Source organism: Pelophylax lessonae (genome assembly GCF_965119305.1).
Source record: "Pelophylax lessonae genome assembly, chromosome: 4".
Lineage (NCBI taxonomy): Eukaryota > Metazoa > Chordata > Amphibia > Anura > Ranidae > Pelophylax > Pelophylax lessonae.
In genome coordinates this window covers 287,167,876-287,194,145 of record NC_138771.1, presented here as the reverse complement: position 1 = coordinate 287,194,145, position 26,270 = coordinate 287,167,876, and the positions used below count along the sequence as shown (strand labels likewise).

The 26,270-nt window shown below is 41.2% G+C and overlaps 1 protein-coding gene across 1 annotated transcript in view; it reads left to right on the top strand.

The window, feature by feature from the left end:
- Window positions 1-839: 839 nt before the first annotated feature.
- TMTC2 (transmembrane O-mannosyltransferase targeting cadherins 2) overlaps window positions 840-26,270 on the top strand; it is a 445,859-nt gene continuing 420,428 nt past the window's right edge. Inside the window, exon 1 of the mRNA XM_082255664.1 lies at window positions 840-1,167. Within this exon, the coding sequence (XP_082111790.1) occupies window positions 1,085-1,167 (83 nt within the window). The 5' untranslated portion in view covers window positions 840-1,084. The remainder of the gene's footprint in view (window positions 1,168-26,270) is intronic.

Genomic DNA, 26,270 nt, shown 5'->3' with positions numbered 1-26,270 from the left:
AAAATAGCATCGGACTGAAATCACATCGTTCTGAAAACTACATTGAGCTGAAAATTGCATTGGGCTGAGAATTGCATCGGACTGAAATCACATCGCTCTGAAAATTGCATCGAGCTGAAAATCACATCGTTCTGAAAACTACATTGAGCTGAAAATTGCATCGGGCTGAAAATCACATCGTTCTGAAAATTGCATCGGACTGAAATCACATCGCTCTGAAAATTGCATCGGACTGAAATCACATCGCTCTGAAAATTGCATCGGACTGAAATCACATCGTTCTGAAAACTACATTGAGCTGAAAATTGCATTGGGCTGAGAATTGCATCGGGCTGAATATCACATCGCTCTGAAAATTGTATTGTGCTGAAAATTGCATTGCTCTGAATCATACACTCCTGTGCGATTCAGTATGCAGTTAGTTGTGAACCGACCCAAAGAAAATTGTAATTAGATTGTATAGTGTATGGCCAGCTCCATGTGAATGCATGTCCCAGTTGTAGATGGGATACAATGAGAACATGGCTCCCCTATGACGGAGATGTGTGCCGATTACAGCCGTTGTCAGTAGCTGTCACACAGCAGTCCCAGCAATGACAAGCGATCACTGACTGCTGGATACACAGTGACAGATGAGCGGAGCCGGGCACAGCGCTGGAGGGGGGCGGAGACAGAGAAGAAGAATAGGGGGTGTGGCTGGGGAGAGAGAGGAGGTGATTGGAGCATGCGCGGCGGAGTAGTACTGAGCCCCACGCGGCTGCTCTCTGGATGCTTGCTGACCGGGTTGTTCTCAGTGCTGACAGTCCGCTGGCTGGGAGAGGAGAGGAGCAGAGCGGGGAGACCTCCAGCACCAGCAGCAGCAGTACCAGTGCTGTCACCTTCCCTCAGCATCCCTCCTCCTGTGCACACCAGGACGTGCTGGTCCTCTGCAGCACCCTCCACCATGGGTTAGGAGGCTGGGAGAGCACAGGGCAGGGCGGCTGCTTTCCAGGCATGGAGTACGGGCTGTGATCTCCGGAGAGCCCAGACAAAGGGGAGCCGTGTATAGGCAGGAGCCGTGCAGCCCGGGCTCGGTGCAGGAGACATGATCGCTGAGGTGCTGAGCAGCGCCCTGGGGCTTGTCCTGTATCTCAACACCCTGGATGCTGATTTCTGCTATGATGACAGGTAGGAGCAAACTTTTCCTTCATCCCTATACATAACAACACAACAACTTTCCCGGTACACGGAGGATACCCCCCCCCCCCCCTCACCCCATCATCATCATCCTCATCCAGTCTGATCATCACATGGACCCCCCTATCTCTGGAATCACTGCTGGACTATCCTAGGATCACTCTGGATCTAAGAAACCCAGCAGGTCCTCTGCTTCTTAGATCACTGAAAAACTTTGATTGGCACTTTATAACAGAAACGAGAAAGCATCATTACTTAAAGTGGCTATGTCATAAGGAAAGTGTGGGGCTGCCATTGATGTCCTCTCCTTAACCCCCCCAGACTGTCATACTCATGTTTTGGTTTCAATGCTTTCTGCGTCTTTTTAGCTAGAACAAATAATAAAGCGCTGTGACTTTAAAGCAGAAGTTAGATCACATCATTACTTAAAGTGACAGTGTCATAAGAAAAGTGTGGGAGCTGCCATTGATGTCCTCTCCTTAATCCCCCCCCCCCCCCCCCCAGACTGTCATGCTGATGTTTTGGTTTCAATGCTTTCTGAATCTTTTTAGCTAGAACAAATAATAAAGCGCTATGACTTTAAAACAGAGGTTAGATCGCATCATTACTTAAAGTGACAGTGTCATACGAAAACTGTGGGAGCTGCCATCGATGTCCTCTCCTTAATTTTCCCCAAGACTGTCATACTCATGTTTTGGTTGCAATGCTTTTTGAGTATTTTTACTTAGAACAAATAATAAAGCGCTATGACTTTAAAACAGAAGTTAGATCACATCATTACTTAAAGTGACAGTGTCATACGAAAAGTGTGGGAGCTGCCATTGAAGTCCTCTCATTAATTACCCCCTGACTGTAATGCTGATTTAGTTTTTTATGCTTTCTGAGTCTTTTATTTAAAACAAATAATAAAGAGCTATGACTTTAAAACAGAAATGAGATCGCATCATTACTTAAAGTGACTATGTCATAGGAATAGTATGGCGGCTGCCATTGATGTCCTCTCCTTAATCCCCCCTGACCGTCCAGCCCATGTTTTGGCTTCAGTGCATCCTAAGTCTTTAACTTAAATGACAAACCATTATGACTTTGCATCAGATATGAGAAAGCATCTTTACTTAAAGTGATTACATCATAAGAAAAGTATGGGGGTGCCATTGATGACTGCCTTATAAGTTCCCTGACTGTCATGCTGAGATTTTGGCTTCTGTACTTTCCCAGTCTCGGACTTAAAAAAAATATATTAGGCATTAAATCTTTATAAAAAGAAAAAATTAAATAATTTGTGCTTAAAGTGACTATATCATAAGAAAAGTATGGGGGCTGCCATTGATGACCTGAAAAGTATGGAACTGTCATGCTGATGTTTTGGTTTCAATGCATCCTAAGTCTTTGACTTACAAAGTCATAATGCTTTGTCATTTGATTTATCAGGTTATTAGAAAGCATCATTGCTTAAAGTGACTGTCATAAGAAAAGTATTGGGGGGTGCCATTGATGACTGCTTCAAAGTTCCCTGACTGTTATGCTGCTGTTTTAGCTTCATTAATTTGTAAGTCTTTGACTTAAAACAGACAGTAAGGCAATATGAGTATAGAACAGAAATGGAAAAAACCTTTTTACTTAAAGTGACTATGTCATAAAAAAAAAATGATGGAAGCTGTCATTGATGCCTTCTCCATAGCCCTCTCCCCCCCCCCCCCCTGACTGTCATGCTGCTGCTGTGGCTTCAATTATTTCCCAATCTCAGCTTAAAACCAATATAGTGACATGGCATTACGACTTTATAACAGAAATGAGAAAGCATCTTAAAGTGACTGTTCTGAGAAATTTTTGGAGCCTGCCATTGATGACTGCTCCTCTGTTCCCTCCGACTGTCATACTGAGATTTTGGATTCCGTCCTTTCCCAGTATCTGACTTAAAACAAATCTATTGGTCCTTAGGACTTTATAACAGAAGAGATTATTTTTACTTAAAGTGACATGTCATAAGAATAGCATGGGGGCTGCCATTGATGTCCTCCCCCTGACTGTCATGCTGATGTTTTAGCTTCAGTAAGTTCGGAGTTTGGGACTTAAAACCGACGATAAAGCAATATGAGTGTAGAAATGAGAGAACCTCTTTTCTTAAAGTGACTATGTCAAAAGAACATGATGGAGGCTGCCATTGATGCCCTCTCCTTAATCCCCCATGACTGTTATGCTATTTTGGCTTCAATGCTTTCCTATTCTGACTTAAAAACAAATACAGTGACACAGCATTATGACTTTTTATATCAGAAATGAGAAAGCATCTTTACTTAAAGTGACTGTCATGAGAAATGTATGAAGGCTGCCATTGATGACCTCTATTGATGATGTTTTGGCTTTAATACTTTCCCAGTTTAAGACTTAAAAAATATATAGTGAGACGGCATTAAGTCTATATAACCGAAATAAGAAATCATTTTTACTTAAAGTGACTGTGTCTTAAGAAAAGGATGGGGGCTGACATTGATGACCTCTCCTTATCCCCCCCCCCCCAACTGTCATGCTGATGTTTTTGGCTTCAATCCATCCTGAAACTTTGACTTAAAACAAATGACAAACCATTATGACTTTGTATCAGATTTGAAAAAGCAACTTTACTCAAAGTGACTGTTTCCACAAAAAAACAACCATGGGGGCTGCCATTGATGATCTCCCATATGTTTGCTTCCTATAACATAGAACTTAGGAGAGATAAGAAATCGCAACCCCTTTTTTTTTCCCACAACATAGTCACTTTAAATAATAACACTTTTCTGTTACAAAGTTCTAATGTTTAATCAGGATATGTTGCTTTAGGTCAGAAACTTGAAAGTCACTGAAGCCAAGGTATCAGCAAGATGGTATCTTCACTTCAGTGCTTTTTGAGTTTCAGACCTAAATCAAATCTAGTGACAAGGCATTATGACACTCCTTTACAGTCTGATATATTTAGCAGTAGTATGTTGCATTCATATGGACTTGATCCGTAATGTTGATGGCTTATTCAAGCTGATTCTTTAGTTTTAAATTTTACAGCTTGCTTGTTCTGGGACTCGGTGTTGAATCCAGACACAGCCAGGTGAATAGCAATTTCAAATGGCAATGGCAGCCTCTAATCGTTTATCATAATAGTCTAATTGTAATACTCCATGACATCTACTTTTAATACTCTCATGACATCTACTTTAATAGGCAACAGTGGACTTTTCTGTATATTTGATGGTTCCTTTTTTTTTTTTTCAACTTTAAATTTCACCCAAGACACCAATATTGTAATATTCCATCATATGTGTAGGCAGCGGTGGACTAACTGTATATAATAAAAAATAAATAAATATATATATATATATATTTTTTTTTTTTTTTTTATATATCTTGGATGGACCCTTTTTTTTTTTTTTTTTTTTTTAAACTGCAAATTCAAATTACCACCCCAATAGTGGTCATTTGTTATTCTTTGAATACTCCATGACATCTACTTTTAATACTCCATGACCTCTACTTTAAAAGGCAGTGGTGTACTTCTCTGTATACTTGTATATGGATCTTTCTTCTTCTTCTTTTTTTTTTATTTTTTTTAATTCCAGCCAACACCCCAATATTAGCTGTTGCTGTTTCTTATAATACTACATTATGTAGTTCTGGACTTATCTATATATTTAAATGTTACAGTTTTTACATTTAAATTCTAGCGAACACCCCATTATTGGCCATCACTGTAAATCTTGTAATACTTCATGCTGTCTACTTTTAATAGTCAGTGGTGGACCTTTCTATATATTTACATTTTTTTTTTTTTTTTATTGTAGTTTGGTTTACTAAGTAGTCCTGTTTTGAAGCTGACATAAGCTCCAAGTAGTCATCAGGGAAAGCCCCAATTTGTGTGCTTTTTTTTGCGGATTTTAATCTGATTACAATTAAGACTGATGCATAATTAAAATATATTAGGGAGAACGGCACGCCTGGCTAAGCCTATTAACCATCCTGTGGAGTTTCATGCTCCATTGAAATTAAACCATCCAAAAAGTGAGCATAGATTTACTCTGACAGCTTTCAGCAGCCTCTCTTTACTGTGGGGAGTGAATGGATCCCCCCGGGTTTGTGTGAGCTGGTAACTGCGGCTTTTTGTGACAGGCGATCGGAAAGTGAATTCCTGAGGATGCTACTTAAAGAAGGTGTTTGCATTTAGAATTTACTTCTTGGGCTAATAAGTATAGAAGAGTCAGAGTCACTACAGTTAGTGCTGGTGGAATTATTGAGAGGCAGAAAAGTTACAGTGCGCTATGCAGTGTTAAAGTCCGCCTGTCACACACCCAACTTTATATCTCAGGGTGCAAAGTTAAACAACTGAGTCATTTGTCATATGGAAAGAAATGTTTAGCTGTTTCTTATCTCTGATTATGTTCAAGCTTCCACATTCATCAGTCATTGCACAATCATTTTTTTTCCTGTTGTTACATTCCATGTGTTAACTAATGAGTCTGCTCTGCCTTTTGTGATTATGTGCAACATGTAGCAACCAATCAGATTTCACCATTGACAGCAGTCAACAATAACAAAATACTTTTGGTTGCTGTGTGTTGCTTTTGGATTTCTTTCTGTGCTTGAGGTTGGTGTCGTCTTTTAAAAAAAAAAAAAAAAAAAATTGTGGGGATTATTCTCAACAAGAATCATTTCACACCATATGTATAAAATTTCTCACCACAAGGTGTTGTAAATGCATGTGCGCTGATGCGCATTGTGTTGCATTACACTGTGTTATTATGCGCTTAGGGGAGCATTTTCATACTGGTAAGGTGAAGGCTAATAAAATGGAAACCATTAATTTTTTTTATATCTATAATTCACTTGCATTGCAATAAAATGCAGAGAGGTTGCATTTAACAGAGCATGCATTTATACAAAACATTGTGGGGTGAATGAGGCACATAGAAAACCATTGCTGTGCAGGCAGCTACCAATGTGAGCTCTGGTTGAGCTACGGCAAGGAACTGCTTACATTCATTTTTACGTTTTTTTTTTTTGTCCCCATTTTTGGTTGAAGTGTGCTGTAATGTGTGGTGCTGCGGAAAAATGCAGACCTGCTTTTTTCCGCACTGCACTGCAACGTACATCACACCAGAATTGTGGTGTGAACAGGGCACATAGAAGACAGTTGTTTTCTATGTGTCTTTGCAGTGACTTGTGTTGTGTTGCAAGAAAAAAAAATGGAAGTCACTGTGCATGGTGTGTACAAACCCTAAGCCATGCAGATAAATTACAAGAACAAAAAATGTTGGACTTTTAGGGTACGTTCTGCCAGCTGCGGTGGGACTGTAATGGGCGGCTGTTCCTTGTCTTGCAGTGGAACAGTACTGGCCCAATGCAGACCCACTGCAAGATGGGGCACAATACTATGTCTCTGGTGTGGCTGATTCACACCACAGAGTTGCGGTGGTGTGCGCTAAAAAAAAGCACTGCTTGCAGTACGTTTTTTATTTTTTTTTCTCAGCGCATTTACTGCACAACAGAACTTTTATTAAATGTAACAGTGTGACATTTCAATAAAGTTTGTCAAAGAAACAAACAGTGCAATGCTCTGGGATTCGTATGTTAGCACTGCCTGCACCGCAATGCACACCAACCGTGGTGTAGCTGGAAGGACTCCTTCACACTGGTGTAACTATCAGTACATGCATGTGAACAGCTGTGATTGCCTGAATGGGATGCATAGGTATTCTATGCAATCATGTGCAGCCAGTCCCATTCATGTCTATTAGGATGCAGTGGCTGCACAGACACAGCCGCTGGTCCCAATTTGACAGCCGTGCAGGTGTGTGTCCCCTAACTCCCACTTCTGCATCGGGGACCTACCCCCCCCCCCCCATGACTGTCAAATTGCAGCTGTTGCATCAAATAAAGACACGACTGGTGCTGCCTGTACATGGATCCAGTGCCAGGACAAGGTCACCTAGAGCCCAGGGCAAACATGCCAATTTGCACCCCCCCCCCCTAAAAAAAAAAAAAAGAATAAGCAGTATATGTCAACAAAAATACCCCCCCCCCCCAATCTAATAATCTAAATTACCACCAGTGCCGGGACAAGGTCATCTACAGCCCTGGGCGAACATGCAAATCACCACTCCTAGCACACCTCTCTAAATTTGCACTCCTAGAACAATTCATACCCCTATCTCTCCCCCAAATTTCCCTTCTGAACACGAATCCCCTCCCCCCAATATCCTTGGGGTCCCCCCCCCTCCAAACTCACATGATACCACGGTGCCCAGGGCAGCTGTCCCTCCTGCCCACCCCTTGTCCCGGCCCTGCGTGGATTCACATGACACCTGTGCATTCCATGCAGGCAAAGATGGCTCCTTCCCGTGGGTGTAGGGATAGATACGGATGAAGTTTTATAAAGGGAAGGGCAGCCACCCAAAATACCATTTTCCATATCTCAACATAGCTGTCTGCTGTGATAAAAGACATTAAAAGAACTTCAAGAGTAATCTATGTGGAAGTCAAGTTGATGAATATCATCTATGGAAGTTTTCTTTCATTCTGTCTCTTTCCAAAAAAGGGAATTAATTCATATTTAATGTGATTTAAGTGCCCTCTAAGGGACGCAGTGTTCTAATGCATGATGAATATTCATTCTGAATTTAATGTATGTGTTAACAAAACTTTCTTTTCTGTGCAATGATTAAAAAGCCAGTTGACAATAGAATCACATATACTGTCGGCTGCGTATTCATGGGGCTAGTGGTGCCACTGCCGATTATTTTAAAGCTTGTCTTGTGTGTTGATGAATGATCATTTAAAACAAAACATCTGTAGAAGTAGAAGAAGAACATTGACTTCAATATTGACTGTTTTTAGATGTGTGCAAAACGTTTTATGTAAATAACTTGGATTATGCATCAAAAACATTAAAGACAAAACAAAAAAAGAATCCAGATCCTTTTCAGTGTCTGGTAGAAAGCTGGGATGCCATGAATGCTGGTAGCGTTAGCAAGTTACTTTTTTTTTTTTTTTTCTTTAAAGGTGTGCGTTTTTTTTTTTTTTTTTTTTCAACCTGTTGGAGCTGTTTTTATAGAATTTCACTTCTCCTTGACGGCTGTAAAAAGATAAAGGGCTTCTGCAAGCTCACGTAAACTAATGGGCAGTCTTCAGTGAAATGTAATCCAACAAGATTCTTATCCATTTCTCTGGATGCAGCACCAAACACATTAAATGATGCTTTTACTAAGGCCTTTTGACCTGACATGATATGGTGATACCCCAGAGCACTGAGTAAGTGTTAACCAATACACAAAATTAACAGCTCTGCTATAGAGAGCCCGAGATTTCTTTTTCTTGCCATGCTGGAAGTGTCTAATTGGAAAATCACTCTGCAGCTGAAGCCCACATTTTCACTGCATTACAATTCCTTCTATGTGTTTCAGCAAAAGCGCTAGATTGCTCTGCATGGTTCTGACCGGAGTCGCCTCCTTCTGCGCATAGCAAAGCATGGGGAGTAATAAAATGACCATCTTGGCACTAGTAATTTTCTATGCATTTCATGACTTTGTAACGGCAAGTTCTCAGCTGCATGCCAGAAAAGTGATCGATCTATCTCTTTCTCATACGTGTGTGTATATAGCTAGAGAAGAGAGATAGATAAAGATTGAGGGTAACTTGGTCTGAGAGTTTTTTGCAAGACCAGCAATTTTTTTATTTTTTTCATATAAATTTTGACTTGATAAATGAGCGATGTCTTGATATAGACGTAGCATCACAACGGAGTATAAAAGAGAAGAGAGGCGCCTGGAAGTGTAGCAATATGGTTACATTTAATGAAGGTACAACATTTAGCAACTCAGATGTGCCTGTTTTAATCGTCAACCATGTAAAGGCGCTTTTCCACTGCATGGAACTGAACGGATCGGCTCGCTTTTGTGCTTTTCCACTTCTGGTACCGCATGGTACAGTGTAGGAACGGTTCGGTACGGTACGTTACGGCGGCGCTTTTCCACTACATGGAACTGAACGGTACGGCTCTCTAAAACAGTACCACCTCAATTGTGGTTCCAAGAGGTACCATACCGGTACCATATCCCACAATCCTTTGCATGCAGCTGACTGTTTGTCACTACTAGCCACTGATTGGTCAGAGAATCGTTGTTATCTCACCCAATTACTTTAGTACTACTTTTAGTGGAAAAGCAAACCATACCAAACCGTACCGAACCGTTCCAACACCGTACCATGCAGTGGAAAACCAAACCGGGCCGAGTAGAGCCGAGCCGGTACTTGCAGTGGAAAAGTGCCATAAGTATGCAGGTATTCGGGGTAAGTGCTGGTTCACATATATGCAATGCGGGAACCCTGCAAATCCACTGGGGGTTCCTGCATCGCATTCAACTCGCAGGCAGTTCACACTGCGAATCACTGGGAGTGTCAATACAAAGTTAATGACACCTCCAGATCAGTTCGCATATTGCAGTGCGAACTGTCAGTTCGGACATGAATCAGATCGCATAGGTGTGAACACCCACACGATCTGATTCTGGTGCGGACCCAAAAAAGGGTCCTGTGCGAGTTGTGTCCGAATGCGATGCGAATTCAACCATGCAATCTTTATGGCTGAATTTGCATCGCACAGACATAGCATGTGATTTTCAGAGCAGTATGCACATATGTCTACATAGACTGTCCTCCACACCGCCATCGACATTATCCCATCCACCCTGCGCTTCAAGCCTCACTTCCAGATCGCTCTACTGCAGGGTAGTCTTCCCAGTCACGATTGCAGACTGACAGCGGTGAGAGCCGGTGGTGAGGACGACGGTCTACATCAGGCATGTCCAACCTGCGGCCCGGGGTCCGCATGCGGCCCAGAACCACAGGCAATGCGGCCCACTGCCCCCTGACAATTTTTTGTTTTGCTGGGGAGGAAGGAAGTCGAGTTGGGGGCATGGCAACAGCGGCTTCAAACTAACTGCAGGCAGGGGCTGCCTCGGAGGGGATCATCCACTAGTTGTGTTAAATTAGTGCTGGGGGGGGGGGGCGCAGCAGCGCGGGAAGGGCGCAGCGGGGTTTTATTACTTATGTACCTTAACTATAGTATATATTCTATATGCGGCCCGAGAAAATTTCTCTACACTCAATGTGGCCCAGAGAAGCCAAAAGGTTGGACACCCATGGTCTACATGGACAGCTTTACCCCGGATGACTGCATACTTAGATGTGCCTGTTTTAATCCTCAACCAATGTTGTACTTTCATTAAATGTAACCATATTGCTACACTTAGAGGTGCTTCTCTTCTCTTTTATACTCTGTAGTTCCTGCTGGATTTTGCTTCTAATCCCCTTGTGGAGGCGCCATTTGTGAATGGAAATTTTATGGTTGCACAACCTATAACATTGCTATAATCTTTTATATGTAGTATAATTTGAAGGACTTCTGAATTAATGGTTGAGTTCCCATTATTTCTTATGGGGAAAATCGCTATGATATGAGTGCTTTGGATTACAGGCATGTTTCCGAACTAAATATATATATATATGTGTATGTATGTATCTTAGAAATGCACAAGCATCACTGGCACACCATCTGTCAAGTAAATCTTTTAGGCCTAAAAATGTCACTTCTATGGTGGCGAATAAAAGTTTCACTTGATATTGATAGTGTGCCCATGATCACATTGCTCATGAAATGTAATTGCTAACTGCGCCATCTGCCAGTTCATTGCAATACCTTCCTATGGCCTTGGGGTATCAAACTCAAACTGTTTGTATGGCAGGGGTGTCCCTGAAAAGTCTGGTTGTATTTGTAAGACCTATATAAATGTATCTACTCTTCATCATGTTGAATAATTGCCTCTGCATTTGATTATTACTGGTCTAGTGATAACTTTTAGACTTAAGCTGTGAAGGGCAGGTCCAGACCGGCACAGAACCCACTCACGCTCCTGTAGCAGAAGTGTGAAAAGGAGGATCACAAACTGCTAGTATCATCCACAATAAACTTTACTATAAACTTTACTAGAGACTGCTCAGACAGAACCATGTTCTGCTGTGGTGTTTGGTCTGAGCAGTCTCCAATAAGGTTTCTTGGTAATGCCAACAGTGCGTGGCCTTTCTTTTCAACTGGCATAGAATTGTTTTATTCTCATGATAATTATAAGCAGATGTCCAGAGCACCCCGCCTCTCCTTCCTTCCATCAGATGTCAAGAGCCCTCCCACCATCAGAAGTCAAGAGTTCTCCACCCTCCTTTACATCACAGTGCACCCACATTGTGTGGCTGCCAGGAAGAAGCTGGGGCCAGAGCTGGAATGCAGAAAGTGCAGGGTCTGGAGGAGGACTAGAGGAGGGTCAAAGTCTGCTAAATGCGGAGACGAGGGGGTACTGCAGCTGCAAAGAGAGGCACAGGATTTGTTGAAGGAGTTCTGTCCTCCCCTCTGCTGCTGACTAATGAGATGGGGGTGAGCAAAGACTAGCCTCTACGCGGCTGCAAAGAGAAGCGCTGGATCTGGCATAGGATTTCTGTCTTTTCTGCTGCCAACTGCTGAAACAAGTTGGGGGGAGATGAGGTGGTTGCTGCAGGAGAGGTTTAAGGGCATCATTAAGTGGCCTGAAGGGCCAGATTCAGCCCACGGACCTTGTGTTTGACATGTGTTGTCTGGAGTGCACTGGAGTAAGTTAGTTGTTGTATTAACAAAGATTGGCTCACAGAGAAAAATGCACCGATTTCTATATGCACACTTCTTTAATGTTTTATGTGCCAAATAAGTGCATGATGGCTAATTTGTTGTATAATGGTAAACTGTTCATCCTTACCCATTCATCTCTTCTCTCCTTTCTGCAGTGCTGCTCCCTTCAATACCCCACCGTGGTAATGGTGTACATTTTAGAACAATTCTTTTTTAAGAGCAAGTTCACCACTCTGTTAATATAATAATCCCTTTTTACTCGGTTATCCTAAATCAATATACTTTCATGCACAGCAAATCCGGAGTTGTTGCATGCCTGGTCTTGTGTATTGTGAGGCTCTCCACTAAATTTTGTAACCTAACTTGTGGTAAAGGTAGCTTTCGAAGGATATGTCTTTTGGTCTGGTATAGTTTATTTTTATATGCCAGCAGAAGAACACAAGGCTGAAAAGAAGAATATGTCAGACTTTCTAGTGTCCCCACTCTGTTCTCTAATGTGACTGCTGTCCCCAATAGAGAGATCCAATATCTTTGTATGCTTTGAAAATTGAAAATAAGACCCTTATCCAAAAAAAAAAAAAAAAAAAAAATCATGAATTGAACTATTGGAACACCCAATAATATGTTCTTGTTCTCACTTTACATTGCTACAGCAAATATCACTGCCCTATAAATCAATAGTAATAATACAGTCATTTTTGTGCTGGGTGATTGAGGAATCCTTCAGTGGTTGGGTTGCTCACAAATGAGACAAAAAATATTGTAAGCGTTAAGTATAAAATAAGGAAACTATCATTTGTCCCAAATTCATCACATCTTATCCCTCCATAAGTGAATTCTGATGATTTGTAATAACACGGGGGGAGTGAGGAATGGACAACGTCGGTATTGAGTGCGGCATTATTATCATGTGTTCTTTTGTGAAAATTGCAGATGTTTCAGAGCAGCTTATCTGACTTCCAACAAAGTGCAATAGCATACCACATACTGCTTTCATTAAACTCTGGTAGTGGTAGAAAAGTGTGGCAGAAATTGTCAGGTTGCAGTAAATTATGCTGCAGATCACAGGGAAAACAGCCCAGCGTGAATCTCTGAATTTCATCAGTTTGTGACCCCTCTTATCACTGAAGATGTCAAGGGCTATCAGGGGCTTTTGGGATATCTCTTAATTCTTCAAATTGGTGTCTTTAGAATCCTCATCTCTTGAAAGTTCTGCTTGGAATGAAAGGAATGGCAGTCTACTCTGAATACCCTAGTGTGATTGTTTCATGCTGGAAAATAGTTAACTAATAACTATGAGTGCAGATAATCTCCCCAATGGAAGTACAAAAGGTGACTGGTGACATTGTAGCTGTTCTGTGAAAATGTAACTCAGTAGGAAAAAGCAGAAACTAACAATTTCCTTTTCTATTATCCTGTTGTGCAGCTAGACACAGTAATGATATTTTCACTTTGCTTAGCTCACTCAGGCTGAAGAGCTAAAGTTTTTTTTGTAATGTTCTAAATTTTATTTGGGGATTTGCCATTGTGTGTGTGTGTGTATAGAATATATTACCAGCAATGCTTCTGGACTTTTTCCTGGAGCATTTATGTATAAATGTGCATGATGGGAAGCAAGTTGTCCATAGGCTAGAGCAGGGGTGTCAAACTCAACATAATGGAGGGCCGCATCAGCATTATGATTGCCCTCAAAGAGCCGGTTGTATCTGTAATACTAGAAGTCCAGAGTATCCTAACCCCCTTATATTAGATTTCAAGGGTCCCCCGCCCTCCCTTACATCAAAGACCACGCTATACCTTGTTGCTGCTGGGAAGAAGAAAGTTCGGAGGAGGCCCAAAGAAGGGCTGGAACTCTACTGCAGCTCTAGGAGAGGTGTGAGGGCCAAATGAAATAGCCTGTAGGGTTGGGTTTGGCCCACGGCCTTGTGTTTGACACATGTAAGCGCTACATTGGCCATTTTTTTTTTTTTTAGCTTGTAGATTTAAAGTGTTCACCTTTTCACAAAAAAAAGATGAAAAAGTGAATAAACACGCTCCACCACCCCAGTGATCCCCACCACACTTGCATCCATGCATTTTGTCATTGTTCGCACAGCCCATGTAGCAGTTTAAAGCAGAGTTCCACCCTGGGAAAGTTTTTTTTTTTTTTTTTTTTTTTTTTTTAATAAAAATACCCCCGGGACAGTCAGGGCTATAGTGCATTCCACAATGGCTAGCCTCTGATCTGTCCCGGGTTGCACTTACCTTTTAGAAGAAATACTTACCTTGAAAAAGTATTGTCCAGCGCTGGACATCTCAGGTGTGGGCAGCTTGAAGCCAGCGCGATCCTCTTCTGTGTCCTCTTTCGTCTTCTTCGGTCCCACGATGCACTGCACCGGCCCCGCCGTCACTTCCGGTGCCGCAGCGTCATCCCTGCACAGCTTCTGTGCAGGCGCATTGATTCCTGGGAGCGATGACGTCCAGCTCCCAGGAATCATTGCAAGCCAGGAAGTGACGAATCGCCGTGGCCGCCTAGGGGAGGAAGAGGAAGTTAGGTGAGTATATTTTCTTCTAAACAAGGTAAGTAGAAAAAAAAATTGCGATTATCCATTTGTTTTTCAGGTGACCCGGAGCAAGAAGATGGAGGTAAGTATAATTTTAGGGTGGAACTCCGCTTTTAGGATCTGAATGCTTACTTAAGACTTCCAGGATGAATCAGTGATTGTGATTGGTCACGTGCTGGTACATGACCACTTTGACCAATCCGAACTGCTCTAATCCATTCCAGAAGCCCTAAGAAAGATGGAAGAGTGGGGCTTTCTAATTCCTATAACGATGGAAGAGTGGGGCTTTCTAATTCCTATAACGCTGCACTGGCTATGTTGACCACTAATCGACCATGGAGGAAAGTGCCCCAGGGATCAGTGCAGTAGGGAAGGTGTAGGATGTTCACCTTTTTATTTTTTTTATTTTTTATGAAGAGTTGAACTTTCACTTAAACCATTTGCTAGCTAGAGCTACGAAGAAGATTTTTAGTAACACAATCATGCTACTAAATCCAATGATGAATCGGTTGGAGTTGCAAATGATTGCCAAACATATGGCTCACCATGAAGTAAACTACACTATTAGTATGTAGTAGCAATCAGTCTTGCATGCTTGCAGAAGGTTTATTTTATCTGTGCAATCCAACACAAGATGCTACTATATACTACTTGAGTAACCACTCCAAGCATATGGATGCTTGCACAGTGCAAAGTTTTCCAGCGATTGCACCTAGCGCGTAAGCCTAGTACACACAGGCCGAATTTCAGGCCGCATTAGCCAGTTCAATTTGGCCTATGTGTACGGCAGCCGGCTTGAAGGGCAATGATCAAAAAATTTCTGCCAACTGGCTCACGATCAGTACTCTCAGCGAATGGCTGAGAGCGCTGACCATAGGGTTCTGGCGGGGGGGGGGGGGGGGGCTGTCCCCCTGTCAGAACACAATAGTACAGCAGGGGAAATCGCTGTACTAAGATCAGATTGTTAGTACAGTGGCTCCGACCTGAGCTGTTAGGTTTTTTTTTTTTTTTCGTTTAACCCAGTGGGTAGTATTATGTATGAGGCTTTAGTCCCTTCCACTATTTAGTATAAAGCTTTATATCTTAATAGCTTTTCTTTGGCTTTAAAGAACACACTCCCAATTTTTTTATTTTTTTTTAAATTGGTTTTGTGTTGAATTGCTCATTAGTCGCTGTTAGCCAATCCAGCAGTGAATCCTTCCCATCAAAAGCAGGCCATATCCGTTGTTTAACATATGCCTTGTTCAATAAATACATTCTTTAAGAGCTGTAAAGCTTTTTAAGGCTAAAACAGAACAATGTAAAAAACAAATAGATATTTTATTTTCATGTTCACTCCAGTAACTGTAACAATTCAAGCCTAATCTAACTTTCTGCCAGGCCTAGGCATCAATTCCGGGTTAGGTCCTGGAGCCGTGTGGATACTGACAGGTTGGTGATCATTGCACAAGACGTTTTATTGGATTGTTTGGTGTGTGTTCGGGATATTCAGTCATTTATTGTTGTTAACATCCTTTTTTCTGCCTGAGATCAATGCTGAAATGCACAAATATATATAATTTGATAATATGAGATCATACGTCAGGGTTTGACAAATCCCAGAAGCCAGGTAGCTGATGCTCTTTTAAAAAAAATGACTGCTGGTGCCTAACTTTTCTGTTTCAATTTTTATACTAAAGCTTCAGAGAGACAGCCATTGTATGAGATCAAGTGTAACCTGTAGACAATGCAGGCTCTTGTAGCATTGTATGATATAATAAATAGTAATATACAGAATAGGTATTAGATAACCATACAAAACACACAGAGGGCGCACCGACCTAGTGCATTATCCTGAGACAAATAACTTATTGTATAAAAACACGGTAAGTATTATACTCAGAAGATTACAATAGGCTCTGAAGAAGAGGAACTCCTCGAAACACGTCAACCCACAGGGGTCTTCAGGTTCTGTTGTATCTGCAAATGTTGATGCATTTGGATAGATCATGCTGAGATCTGTGATGCGCTTTTTACTGTTATACTCGCATAATTATGTGAGTATAATACTTATTTTTATACAATAAATTATTTGTCTCAGGATAATGCACTAGGTCGGTGCGCCTGCTGTGTGTTTTGTATGGTTGCCGTGTTGTAGACTTCCCCAAGTCTTTGAGGGCAGCAAGACCATGGCTATCCGCTTTCAAGCGTAATGAATATCTAAGCATATCCATCTGGAGGGGCCATTTTTTCCTAAGCGCAGGAGGCATTGTGTGTATGACTGTTTCAGGTATTAGATAACATCTGACATCTGAGAGAATTCAAAAAACATTAATTTTGCATATATCCAACTCAGAATTACAGTATATGGTTGTTATACCCATGCTGTCTTATATTTAGCATAATAATCCCAAAGCTTAAACAAGCAGACAAATTTTCAAAGTGGCCTTAAAGAGAGCAGTATCTGTGTGCAATGTTAAAGTGATACTAAACACACATTGTTTAATTTACATTGTCCCTATTATTTCTGTATATGGATGATGGAACTGTAATTATCTTAATAAAAAAAAAAAAAAATCTGAGCAGGGCTCGAGTTCTGCAGGAACGCATGGGAACGATGTTCCTGTACTTTTTCTTTAGCAGGAACGCCGTTCACTTTAGCAGCTGCTTCCTTATGTCCCCCCAACAGAATCCCAGTGCTACCTCTTGCTCTCGGATGGTGTGTCAGTAAGCTCAGATTGCGGGTTCCCTACCCGCCATCCCTGAGCATCACTGTGAAGGAACAGAGCCAGCACTAGAGGAAGCAGAGCTGATTCATCCTGTATAGGGCCGGCTCCTTTCTCAGGCGGAGTGATAACAAATGCACTCCGCCTGTGACAGGAGCAATCCAGAAAGCATCGGCTCTGCTCTCTACTGCAGCCGCATGCTTCCTCCGGTGCCAGTTCTGGTCACACTGATGCTCGGGAATGATGACTGGGATACAGCAAGCAGTAGCGTGCAGCAGAACCTGCCAGCAGTACCAGCCCTGGAGGACAGGCTGCAGCAGCCATACCCGCCTGGGAGACAGCAGCAGCCAGCGATACCTGCAGTAATCCTGAGGAAGAAGTAAAGATTGAGGTCAGTTGAGGTGCAGGTAAACTGCAGTGCATCCATGTGAAAGCAGCCTTAGGCCCCTTTCACACGATCAGTCCAATCAGGTCCGCCTGTATGTTTTTCAGGTGGACCCAATTGGACCCTCCATTCACCTCTCTAGAGTGGCAGATGTAAACGGACTTGTGCTCGCTTACACCGGCCAATCTCCAATCTAATTCACTTAAAAAATCAGAATGGGATCCATACCCTTCTGTCTTGGCGGATTAGATCGGGGGCCCCAAAGAGTAGAGCAGGCTGTGTCCATGACTGCTCTCCATATGCTGAGTGAACATGGACCTGTCATCTGCCCGATGACCAGTTAGCAAGTCGCTAAAGTGGCCCTCTCTCCTCAAAAGGTGTGTGTGTGTGTGTATATGTGTGTGTATATGTATATGTATGTATGTGTGTGTGTATATATATATATATATATATATATATATATATATATATATATATATATATATATATATATATAATATTATAGTGCCTTGCGAAAGTATTCGGCCCCCTTGAACTTTGCGACCTTTTGCCACATTTCAGGCTTCAAACATAAAGATATAAAACTGTAATTTTTTGTGAAGAATCAACAAGTGGGACACAATCATGAAGTGGAACAACATTTATTGGATATTTCAAACTTTGTTAACAAATAAAAAACTGAAAAATTGGGCGTGCAAAATTATTCAGCCCCTTTACTTTCAGTGCAGCAAACTCTCTCCAGAAGTTCGGTGAGGATCTCTGAATGATCCAATGTTGACCTAAATGACTAATGATGATAAATAGAATTCACCTGTGTGTAATCAAGTCTCCGTATAAATGCACCTGCACTGTGATAGCCTCAGAGGTCAGTTTAAAGCGCAGAGAGCATCATGAAGAACAAGGAACACACCGGCAGGTCCGAGATACTGTTGTGGAGAAGTTTAAAGCCGGATTTGGAAACAAAAAGATTTCCCAAGCTTTAAACATCCCAAGGAGCACTGTGCAAGCGATAATATTGAAATGGAAGGAGTATCAGACCACTGCAAATCTACGAAGACCTGGCTGTCCCTCTAAACTTTCAGCTCATACAAGGAGAAGACTGATCAGAGATGCAGCCAAGAGGCCCATGATCACTCTGGATGAACTGCAGAGATCTACAGCTGAGGTGGGAGACTCTGTCCATAGGACAACAATCAGTTGTATACTGCACAAATCTGGCCTTTATGGAAGAGTGGCAAGAAGAAAGCCATTTCTTAAAGATATCCATAAAAAGTGTCGTTTAAAGTTTGCCACAAGCCACCTGGGAGACACACCAAACATGTGGAAGAAGGTGCTCTGGTCAGATTAAACCAAAATCGAACTTTTTGGCAACAATGCAAAACATTATGTTTGGCGTAAAAGCAACACAGCTAATCACTCTGAACACACCATCCCCACTGTCAACCATGGTGGTGGTAGCATGATGGTTTGGGCCTGCTTTTCTTCAGCAGGGACAGGGAAGATGGTTAAAATTGATGGGAAGATGGATGGAGCCAAATACAGGACCATTCTGGAAGAAAACCTGATGGAGTCTGCAAAAGACCTGAGACTGGGACGGAGATTTGCCTTCCAACAAGACAATGATCCAAAACATAAAGCAAAATCTACAATGGAATGGTTCACAAATAAACATATCCAGGTGTTAGAATGGCCAAGTCAAAGTCCAGACCTGAATCCAATCAAGAATCGGTTAAAAGAACTGGAAAACTGCTGTTCACAAACGCTCTCCATCCAACCTCACTGTTTTGCAAGGAGGAATGGGCAAAAATTTCACTCTCGATGTGCAAAACTGATAGAGACATACCCCAAGCGACTTACAGCTGTAATCACAGCAAAAGGTGGCGCTACAAAGTATTAACTTAAGAGGGCTGAATAATTTTGCACGCCCAATTTTTTTCAGTTTTTTTATTTGTTAAAAACGTTTGAAATAGCCAATAAATGTCGTTCCACTTCGTGATTGTGTCCCACTTGTTGTTGATTATTCACAAAAATTACAGTTTTATATCTTTATGTTTGAAGCCTGAAATGTGGCAAAAGGTCGAAAAGCTCAAGGGGGCCGAATACTTTCGCAAGGCACTGTGTGTGTGTATGTGTGTGTGTATATATATATATATATATATATATATATATATATATATATATAATGTGTGTGTGTGTATATATATAATAATTATTAGAGATCGTCCGATTATCGGAAAAGGCGATATATCTGGGGCTGATATGCACTTTCCCCAATATATCGGAGTCGCCACCAAGGTGACCGATATTTCGGGAAAGTGCTTGTACCGGAGTGATGCCTGCAGCTAGAGGCATCACCCTAGTACCGACGTCCATAGCCGACGGTCGGCTGTCTTGTAATGACAACCGATGCAGCTGAGAAGCCGCTCGGCTGTCCGCATTACGTCCCCCCCCCTACCGCGGCTCGCCCCGGTATCCCGTCCCACCAGGAGATCTGGGCAACCAGCTTGCACGCCCGCCGAAGACCCGATCAAAGCCGCATTCGGCTCTGATCGGGTCTCCATGCAAAATCCAGAAGTGGTGTTGCAGATTCAAAAAAATGACCGCTTTTAAAACAGCCAAACTTGGCGTTTTGAATCCTTTTAAGTGCAAAGGAGGGGTTTGGGGTCTTTTAGACCCCCATATCCCTCCACAAGAGTGCCTGTACAGTAAAAAATAAATAAATATTTGCTCATATCGGCCGATACTGATATGCATTGACCAAAATATCGGCAACGAAAAACCGATATCGGTCGATCACTATTTTTGAGGTGGGTGGGATCTTGGATCCCAGACTTTTTTCTTTCTTTTTTTTTTTTTTTTCCCAACTGCATCTAAGTACCTATTTCCTAAACAATATAAAAATGTCACATGACCAGTTCTTTGCCATCCTGTCTGCAGGAAAACATAAGAAGGATGAGCTCCCAGTCCTCTGCTGCTGGCCACATGTTCAAAAAAAATAAATAAAAACAGTCTTTAGAATACAGAGTAACAATAATATTGGTAAACTGTTTTAAAATGTCATATGAATCTCTATTTAAAATCAAATCTTTAGTTTTTGGCAATAGCATGGTGTGGGTGGATTTCTGCCAGTCACTGGCCTGTGTCCTAGAATAAGAGGGAGGTGGATATTATCCCAACCCTATTGGGTTTAGCTGGTAAGTGGGCATGGAGGACGAGGGAGGGAGCGGCCTGTCATTTTACCACTGTGTGTATCCCCACATGTGTGACTCTATAGTGACATGGGCTGCTCAGGGGAGGAAATGCTACGCATAGAAACTCAATGAAAACTGAGCATGTGCAGAGTTGCCACCACAGCTGAAAAATCTCTAGCTGAATTGGGGACATGGACAGAAGGTGGAGATGCAGAGCAGCAGAATCAACCAGGGTTTTTTGCAGAATACAGAAAACAGATCTCGTATTGACTGACTGACTGAGTATGAACATGTAATACACCATTTATTGATTATTTTTTTTGTGTTTAGTGATGCTTTCATGGTATGTGCCTAACATTTTGGAGCTGGCTCATTAACCACTTGACGACCGCCCACCGCAGATTTACTGCGACAGGCAGCCACTCCTGTGCAAACGTTGCTCGCTCAGGAGACTCTGGGGAGCCAGTGCATGTGACAGGTGGCTCCGATGGTCGCCGGCCACCTGCGATCTCCCCCCGCTGACAGAGAAGGACAGACAGCTGATGTAAACACAGCCGTCTGTCATTCACCCTGAAGTGATCACAGAGGCTATGTGATCCTGCTATATAGGATCGCATGTCTCTGTGATGATTTAACTAGCCACATCCCCTGACAGTTAGAATCACGCCCCTAGGGACACATTTAACCCCTTGATCACCCATACTGTTAACCCCTTCCCTGCCAGTGTCATTATTACAGTAACAGTGCATATTTTTAGCACTGATTACTGTAGTAATGTCACTGGTACCCCCAAAAGTGTAAAAAATGCCAGTTAGGGGTCCAATCTGTCCGCCGCAATGTTGCAGTCCCACAAAAAAATCGCAGATCGCCGCCATTACTAGTAAAAAATAAACGCAATAACTTTTGCGCAAACCAATCAAAATACGCTTATTTCGATATTTTTGGTTAAAAAAAAAAAATGTAGCAGAAAACAAATTGGCCTAAAATGTTAATACATTTATTTTTTGAGAATTTCACATAAAATATAATGAATAGTGAAAAATATTGGGTTTTTTTTTTTTTTCAAAATTGTCGCTCTTTCTTTGTTTATAGCGCAAATAATAAAAATCACACAGGTGATCAAATACCACCAAAAGAAAGCTCTATTTGTAGGAAAAAAAGGATGTCAATTTCGTACAGGGTACAATGGGTACAGCGTCGCACGACCACGCAATTGTCCATTAAAGTAACGCAGTGCCGAATCGCAAAATAGGGCCTGGTTATTGAGCAGCCAAATCCTCTGGGGCTAAAGTAGTTAATACCCTAATACCCAAATTTGTCCATCCTTATCATATGTACTACATGAAGAATACATTTACTGCAGAGTGAACACTTGCAGATGGAGGGTGGTAAAAACATGCAGTTGAGCTGTGTTTTTACTATCCCACAAAAAACTTGCTACATCCCCACCCGTCCTTCAGCCGCAAAGGTGACAAAAGGGTGTTTACATGCCAGTGTGGTGATGCTTCATGGCTGTGGCAGACACCCCCTGTTGCACTCAACTGACAGTATTGCCCACCAAATGCTGCTCATTTCAAGTAAATGAGGATGTGCCACAATGGGCACTTGTGGCATGGCGGTTAGGAATTAAAACTGGGGTTAGGAGGCGACATAGCACCTCATCACCGCCTGTCAAATGCCCTCTGGAAAGCCATCCACTATTGATTGCTCTTTAGAGCAGGGATTCCAAACTACGGCCCTCCAGTTGTTCAGGAACTACAATTCCCATCATGCCTAGTCATGTATGATGAATGTCAAAGTTTTACAATGCCTCATGAGATGTGTAGTAATGCAACAGCTGCAGGGCTGTAGTTTCGGAATCCCTGCTTTAGAGAGTTAGCTCTAAGGCCAAATCATTGTGTACAAAGGGCTAGAAACTCTCCCTATACCCATGAGTCAGTGCTGGTTGTCTGAGCAGATATTTGATACCATTGCTGGAGCAAAGGAGAAAGAGGAGCGAGTCACATCTTTCCCATTTCTGGAAGTACCTGATATGTATCTTTGCTTTCCCGATCAAAGGAAAGCGAAGTAGGGGTCAGCATTTAAAGCTAACCTGTAGCAATTCCTCTGCATGGGCATTTCATAGATTAATTTATTCATTTTAACTTTTAGATAAGATTTATTGTTTTACTCTTATTTGCCACATATTATATAAGGGAAAGTAACATCTACGTTTACGTTGGTTCAATTAATGCTTAATCCCAGTTGGCAAATAAAAGTGTGGTGGTGACAATCATCTTAAGAAAGCCCTTTTTAAACTGAATTTTTCCACATTTACTCATTTTGAAAGCTCTGAGCTGTTTTCTCTATAGAAAGGTCCTTATTCATGATCGGAATGTATACGGCAAGTTTTGAGTGTAATAAATTAATATAAATGCAGCATTAGCCCACACCTGTTTTCACAACAAGTTTTTATTAAGGAACTATTTCAGACTTTTTTTTTTTTTTTACTGGGGTTGCGTTAAATAGAAAAAGTTTCCGAACAGCATAAAGTAAATATATATAATGTGAAATAATGTCTGTTTATTACAGAAATATATTCAAAAGGTTAAATGCTCCAAATAAGCCAAGATAAATATTTCTGTAACATGTACTAGCATTTTATATAAGCACAGCATGCTTATGAATAGCATGGTTTACACACACTAGAAGCTACATATTCCACATTTTATTTAATCTGTTTTCTATATAGTATTCAGTGTTTCTGCTTTTAATGTGCCACAGGCCTATAATATGACCTGTGTTCACCGAATTCATATTTCCCTTTTAAAAAGCGTAATGTGAACCTCCGATATACATTCAGTGGCCAATATAATAGGTACACCTGCTTGTTAATGTAAATGGCCAATCAGTAAATCACGTGCTCCAACTTTGATAAAGCATGCAGGCCTTGTCAGAGTCAGCTGCTCCACACATCGAATAGCATAAGCAACTTTGTGTAATAATTGTTGGTTGCAGCACCTCCGGAAAGTGCCAGTCGCTTCAGATTTCTGCATTAGGAGTCCAGGCACATTTCTAGTGCATTTTGATGTGCTTACTGAATACTGCACCAAAGATGCAGCAAGTAAGGCCCCTTTCACACATGCGGTCCGTTCAGTTCATCAGTTCAGTCACGTCAAAATGTATCAGTTTTTCATTTGTTTTTCATTCGTTTTTCATCCGTTTTTTGCATTGGTAGTGGATGTAAAAAAACTGATGAAAAACTGATGTAAAACTGATGAAAAACGGATATACTTTGAAGTGACTAAACTGATGAACTGAACGGACCGTATGTGTGAAAGGGGCCTTACTTGGGGCTGCATCTTTGGTGCAGTTTTCAGTAAGCACATCAAATTGCACCGTTCGTCCGTTTTTACATCCGTTTTTTCGTCCGGTCTGTTTTTTTGATGCATGAAAAATAGGGCATTCATCCTCTTCAAAATACGGACATTGACGGAAGCGGATGAAAACGGATGTTAACGGATGATCATCTGTTTGTCATCCGTTTTTACATAGAGATGCATTGATGTCCGTTTTTTCATCCGTCAGCAGATGGATGAAAAACTGACAAATGGACCGTATGTGTGAAAGGGGCCTAAGATTTTAAATAAAATGTAATGGTTTGAAGGAGACGTCTCTGCACAGTCATGGAAAAGACCAAAAAATATCTAGCAATGTGATCGAAAACCACTTATTACAGTAACCTGGTCAGAAAGTTTAAACAAAAGACCGCAGTACACAGTGAGGAAAACAGCTTTACACCTACCTGTCTTCTGGCACCCCCCCCCTCCCCCCTGCTGGAACTGCTCTCTGTAGTAGGTCCCCTGGTGCCAAACTTTTTCAACACTAGGTGTGTTAAAAATAAAAAAAGCATGCCCCCTGCTGGTGACTGTGATTTCTTCATACAACTCCTATGTCGCTGACACATTCTGTAGTACTTCGGGGTCAACGAGTGCTCAAATAACCACTTCTTAGGACAATCCTGCATTCACTATATATGGTCTCCCACAGAACTCACAACATAGAAATGCAATTATTTTAGTAAATATAAACTGCTAAATACCTTTTTTTTTTTTTTTTTTTTTTTTCACCAGAAGTATAGAGCAGTCTTATGACTTCTATCGTCCAGCAGAGCACTGGTAAAGCTTGTAGGAGGAGTTTTCATTCTCCTCTGACTGTCCTATGAGGCTGCATGTCCCCTGACCCTTTGTCTGAACAGTGCTAATTGACCCTATGCTGATCACATGCACCCTTCCAAAAAAAAAAAAACTCCAGCAATACACACCACACCAAACTGAGCATGTGCAGAGTGCCTCCAAGGCTCCGGTCTATTACATGGATTGGGGACAGTAAAAGAAGGGGAGGATCAGAGAAGACAGGATCAAACAGCATTTTTATACAGTGCAGAGGATTCACTCCTTAGGTTCCACAGTGGGTATAACAAGCATGCTTTACTGCATTTACAGACTGATTTTACTGCTGTGGGTTTAGTAACACTTTAAGTATTTATTTCTTTTGAACATCTGCTCCATGTAATGGTCATCATGTGGAATTCTATATGAGTGAATAACCTTCAACTTGGAGAGAAAATTACCCTAATAACCTTTCACCCCCCCATTTGCACAGAATGAATGTACATGCAGTTTCACAGGTCAAATAGTTTGCAGTTTATTTATTTTATTTTTTTTTGTATAAATAAAATGTATTGTAGAAGTGAAATAGTTTACTAGATTATCAATCTGAGCAGAACTTGTCATTCGTTGGAGAAACAGAATATACATAAAATCTTCTTTTAACTTGGTTTTCACTAATTATAAACCGTACCTTTTGTACTCTGAGTCTGTTTCCCTGTTCAACCTTTTCTCTTCTCTTTTCCTTACTCTCCAAGATAAAACACATTGTTCTATAGATTTAGGTTGAAAGAACCCCAGGTCTCTGCATGAAAAATTCCATTAAATATGTATGTATTTTTTTTTTTCTCTTTTTTTTCTTGGTCTTTTATTGTGCATTCACTTGAAAAGCTTAACCACAAGCCTAAAGATGCAGAAGGTCTTTCTCTGTACACCCCAGTGAGATTTCCATTGATCACTGAATGCATTGATTAAGGAATATAAAAACTATAAAAACAAGTTTAACTGTTGTAGGTTCATTAGGGAATAACGGTATTCAGAGGCTAATCCTATTTTAAATGAGAATTATAGGTCAATAAGACACCTAAAAAGAATAGGGATGTGAATCTTACTTTCTAAAGTCTTGATTGTGTATCGTAAACAAAGGCAAATGGTGCTCCTTGGCTAATTAAAATGTATTTTGCTTTTTATGATAAGAATCTGTAGTTGTTAATCCTTAGGCTTTTAGAACCATTTGCATACACACATATCACATATGCATGTCTTTTTCGTGTGTGTGTGTGTATATATGTATATATGTGTGTGTATATATATATATATATATATATATATATATATATATAATATATATATAATATATATATATAATATAGTGCTTTGTGAAAGTATTCGGCCCCCTTGAACTTTTCGACCTTTTGCCACATTTCAGGCTTCAAACATA